Raw genomic sequence first — 5,252 nt, forward strand, 5'->3', positions numbered from 1 at the left:
GTAAATACAATTATCTATCTCTTATCTCAAATCTATATTTATAAATTTCAGAATGAACTTTTGATTAATAACAACCAAACTATGATCCAATTTTTGATAATTATACTTTATCTTATGTAGTTCAATATTAATTAATTGTCTTGACATACAATCAATCATAATTCGATTCTAAAAGTGATTTATTCGATTTTGTTACTAACAATTAACCATCCGATTTATAGTTGATCACCTTGTAAACTCACTTCTAATATGAATAAATGTCAAATTTTGATCAATAATTTTTAAAAGACAATAATATATTTAAATTAAGTATAATTTTAATATATAAAACTGTTAAACTCCATTTTCTTGATCAGAAGGTAATTATTTGTACAATTAAAAAACAATTATAAATACCTAAAACAATTAATCTTTAATCACCAATAACACATTGACCTTAAAAACACTTAAAAAATAATAAATCTATGGACAGAGTTAGAATACGGAGACTAGCCCCACCCTTATAAGGTCTATCACTATATATAAGAATTGTAACAGAGTTGATGTTTTCCACATCATTTTGGAAAGGTACTTTGCAAGCATGATTGATAATATGAAATGGTGATGGCAACATCATTGGCTTCAAACCCATGGCCATCCATAGAGTGAGAGATAAATAAATAAATACCCATCTCCATCTACCTTTTAGGTTGGCCAATAAGAATCATGTAATAATGTTACCTTATCATCTCATTGCTTGACCTAGTAGCATGCTTTGTCCTTTCTTATGTTTCATGTTTTAATCACTCATTACAAAGAGTACCCTTTTCCTACTATATATATATAAGTGTTTCATTTCATGTTATTAATCATAAACTTAAATAATTTGTAAAAATAAAGTTTTCCCATTTAAATTAACTTGTAATAATCCGAGCTGGCCGGCCTAAGTTAAAAGTTTTGCCTTTTGTCTAATGATTTTTTAAATCGTGATTTTGTTTTTCATTAAAAAACATAACTTTCTCTCACTTCAAACTTTGAAAAAAAATGACAAGAAGCTTCTTAGGATAGTTTCAATGTTTTACAGCAGAAAGTGGTAATTATGGTAGTTATAAAAACGCTTTAATAAATTAACTGATTAGGACTCTGTTTGTCTTAAATATGTTTCCTTATTAAGAAATTGCTAACAATGAAATTGTCATAGAAAGGGGCTATAAAGAAACTTTGTAATTGATTGTGCTTAGCCAAGTATGCACCCTATTATGATTCAATTTTTTGGATGAGAAGTTTTAATTAAATATGATTAGGAGAAAGTATTTCACTTTATTTATACTTATCATTTGATTAGGAAGAGATTATCAAAAACAAATTTAGGTATATTCTCTACTCAATCATTGTGTTTGTGTTCTCACTTCTCAACTCAACCACTCTATCTTTACCTAACATAACCACAAAAAGGTTTTGCCGCAAAGATTCCATAGTTTGATGCTATTCAACATAATAATTGGCTCCAAAGTCTTCTGTGTTTGGTTCATGTCAAAAATAGCAGAACTCATTTTGTGTAGCATCAAATGTAATTTTATTTAGCTTATGCTTATGAAAATTGCTTCAGTTTCTGAGACCTTATATCAGATCATGCTATGCCCCTACTCCATAAAACACTTCCATTCAAGTTGAATCATTGAAAAAACATTAAAAAATGAAGTGTTTGATGCAATAAGAATCAGTTCAGAGTTGAGCCAGTGATGTTCCTATCATCTAAGTTTACTTTGTTCTTACATTTTTCAGTAGAATACAAAAGGTTTAAACTTAGCTACACAAATTCACCAGTCACAGAATTAATGGAGAAAAGCTGTTGAAATCTCAGATATTTGATAGTAACAGAAGATAAGTGTAGTGTAGTTTTCAGTCACAAGATGGAAGTTACTCTCTTTTTCATTTTTTTGGGTACAAGAATGTATTCTACACAAGACCTACACATACATTACATTAGAAAGAATGAAATGAATCAAAGAATGAATTGATTTTGTACATCTACAGCTGATTTCTATGGCTAGATCTCAACTACACCCACTGCAAACTCAGCTAAACTTTCAACCTATAGCCAATTTGAAGACAGAAACGAACTCAAGGGAGAAATTGCGACCTTGAAAATCAGGTTTCCCTCTTCATGGCTATCATGTCTCAGTTTCTCTGCCACTAACAGCTTCTGAGTGCTTCTGTTTTACCACTTAGTGGATTCCAAAAGCGATTATCTGCCACATCCGTGTTTGGAAAATCGTTGAGAAGTAAGAAACCACCTTGGAGATGCAAAAGTTATAACCTACAACTTCCTCTCTAGGCGTGAAAAATCACATCTGAAACGTTAAACCAAACACCCCATACACAATTTACAGCCTACTCATATCCACATCCTTTTGCAGCTGATTTTGCCTCATGACCAACACATCCAAAGCCTCTTTCATCCAAGGATAAGGGCATATTTCTTTTGCCTCAGCAACAGTCATCTGCATGATGCATATCAGTTAAACATTAGAACACTAGCAAAATCAAAGTTAAATGATTAAGATATTGCTCTTGAGAAAGTGAATTTGACAACTGAAAAATAGGTTCAACACTTACCCATCTGCGTTTTCTTGTGTTCATCTCTGGCCAGTTATCCAATTCCTTCTTAACAAGCAAAGGGAACATGTATCCCTCATGCATTATGGGTTGCCGTTTGCTCTTGTAATACCATTTACCCAAATTATTCTGCAAGAGAACAAACAAACACACACATAAGGTAAGATTCAAAGACACTATTATTTAAAGGTTGAAGAAAACTCAATCTAAAAAGTACTTGCTCACACACACTTACCTCAACACTGCCAATAACCCCAGCTTCTTCTATAGTCTCTCTTAGAGCAGCTTGTTCCATGGATTCATCAATTTCCCAACCTCCCTGAGACCAAATAACACTCTAACATCAGTAACAAGACCAAAAAGGGTTGAAATGAACCAGAGTTAAGCTTCAAAACAATACAAGATGTGGAGGAAAAATCAATACCTTTGGGAACTGCATTCCATGGCCTTTCTGAGCACTAATCACAAGAACCTCTAACTCCTTATCTTTTGTTCCATTGTTCTTGTATCTATAAGGAATGCACCTGTTCATTTCCAAAAACACCCCACAGAACAAGTCAGCTTAACAACTCAATATACACACAGAAAAGGACAAATTTAACTTCAAACCCACCAAACCAAAAAAATTATTATTTACAAAAAATGTATTTTTTTTTCTGCCACCGGCCATCAATAATTAAATCAAAGACACGCTTTAAACCCTCTTCCAAAACAAAAAAACAAAAAGCCCCCAATTGAGAAAAAATTGGAAATTTCAAAGCGTGTCCACCATCTTCGACTCTAGGATGCTGGTAAGTTTGGTTATTTTTTTCAAAATTAGTTTTTGTTTTCTGATATGTGCTTATCTTTCCATTTCTTTCATTTCAGCTCTTCAAACACTCATTCCAAATATAACTTTACAAATTCAACAAGTTTAAATTAAAACCAGTCCCTGAAGAGTGTAAAATTACTATGGTAGAAACATTTAGTGAGAGAATGAAAGAAAGTAAGAAACCCCTAAAAATTATAACTTGATGAAACCCCTAAAAATCAGAACTTGATGAAACCCCAAAAGAAGAAACAGGGAGAAAAAGGCATGGGAAAGAACAAGAACACACCCCACAACTTGGCGACATCCTTGGTCATAACGCTGCAAATGCCTGCCAGTACGAGGGGACACCAGAGACATCATGTTCTCCAACTGCTTGGGAAACAAATCCTTGGAAACCCTCTTGGAGAAAAGAAAAGGGTATATGAATTTGCAAGCCAAATTCCGAGAAAGGAAGAGACCCATAACGCTAATCTTGTTGTTGTTGTTGGAGTAGTGTTTGCAAAGTGGAGTAGTGATAATAAAATTAAAGCGGAGAAGAAGATGAGAAGAAAGAAGCAACAGACATGAATTATGGTATGGGACAGCCAAAGAGGTTCTTTATATATAACTATCTGTTTGGTTCTTGGGTGGAAGATGTGTGTAAAAGTGTGCGCGTATAGATAAGTACAGCGTTCAAAAGACACAGCGCATGACCCGTACGTTTACTCACGCGCTTTCTCCAGTTGAAACGTTTCTTTGGGGGTAATTTCTTTCTTTTTTGGGTAGAAAATTCTAAAAAGCTTTAAGGGTTTCAATTTTCCAACCAGTTTCTTCTCTCCCCTTCGAAACGTTTTCTTTTCTTCTAATATTTTCTGTACATGTGATAAGTAGTTTTACCGTTTGTTCATTACAAAAGTGAATTACTATAATAATTAATTATTTACCATTAGGCATAGATATTTATAATTACTGTATTAATTAATTATTTACCATTAGGCATAGATATTTATAATTACTGTATTAATTAATTATTTACCATTAGGCATAGATATTTATAATTACTGTATTAATTAATTATTTACCATTAGGCATAGATATTTATAATTATTCTTTTTGTTTACATATTTTAGTGTTCCTTTTTTTATTCTCAAACTTGTTCTTATAGCAAAAGTATATATACACAACGAGCACAATTATATGTACTAGTTATTATAAGAACTAATTAATAATTTAGTTTTTATGCTTTTTTTAATTAAATTTGTATTTTGTAAAAAATATTTAGTTAGGTCTTTATTTTTCTAATACTTTGAATTAAATTCAAAGTAATATTATATTTAAGTCTTATTACATGTTAAAATTAACAGAAGTTCAAAATAAAAGATAATTTAAATATTTATATGTGACAAATTTACATTTTGACATTTAACGTGAATTTAAATCAAATCCGATTATATTGTTATTATAGAGAAACTCAATTAAATCAAAAATAAATTTAAAAACAAAAAAAAAATCAATTATCTAAATATGAAAGATCAAATTACAAATTAAAGCTTATTATAATCTTAATAAGTTTTTAATTTATTAAAATAATATCAAAGAACGAATTTCCACTAGAAGAGTATTTAATTAAAAACATAAGGTTAGAAAAGAACTAAATAAAATAAAGTAAACTCATACAAAAAAATAAGACAGCAATTTATATGCTATTACAATATGGATTGAAAGTTTTAATTAGTGAGTGAGTTTTTTATTATAAATTATTATTATTATTATTATTATTATTATTATTATTATTATTATTATACACACACACACTTATATAATGCTCACCCAATTATATGGATATTTTATAAAATTTTAATTA

The 5,252-nt window shown here is 30.4% G+C and overlaps 1 protein-coding gene across 1 annotated transcript; it reads right to left on the bottom strand.

Moving 5' to 3' along the window:
- Positions 1–1,829: 1,829 nt before the first annotated feature.
- Positions 1,830–3,988, bottom strand: LOC106756067 (nudix hydrolase 18, mitochondrial). Its single transcript, XM_014638325.2, has 5 exons — positions 3,696–3,988; positions 3,023–3,122; positions 2,834–2,917; positions 2,599–2,727; positions 1,830–2,483 (listed from the first exon to the last, which is right to left on the bottom strand). The coding sequence occupies exons 1-5, from the start codon at positions 3,869–3,871 to the stop codon at positions 2,367–2,369; spliced, it is 606 nt and encodes a 201-aa protein (XP_014493811.1). The 5' UTR covers positions 3,872–3,988; the 3' UTR covers positions 1,830–2,366.
- Between the last annotated feature and the right edge of the window lie 1,264 nt (positions 3,989–5,252).

Source organism: Vigna radiata, chromosome 1 (assembly GCF_000741045.1).
Source record: "Vigna radiata var. radiata cultivar VC1973A chromosome 1, Vradiata_ver6, whole genome shotgun sequence".
In the NCBI taxonomy this organism is placed as follows: domain Eukaryota; kingdom Viridiplantae; phylum Streptophyta; class Magnoliopsida; order Fabales; family Fabaceae; genus Vigna; species Vigna radiata.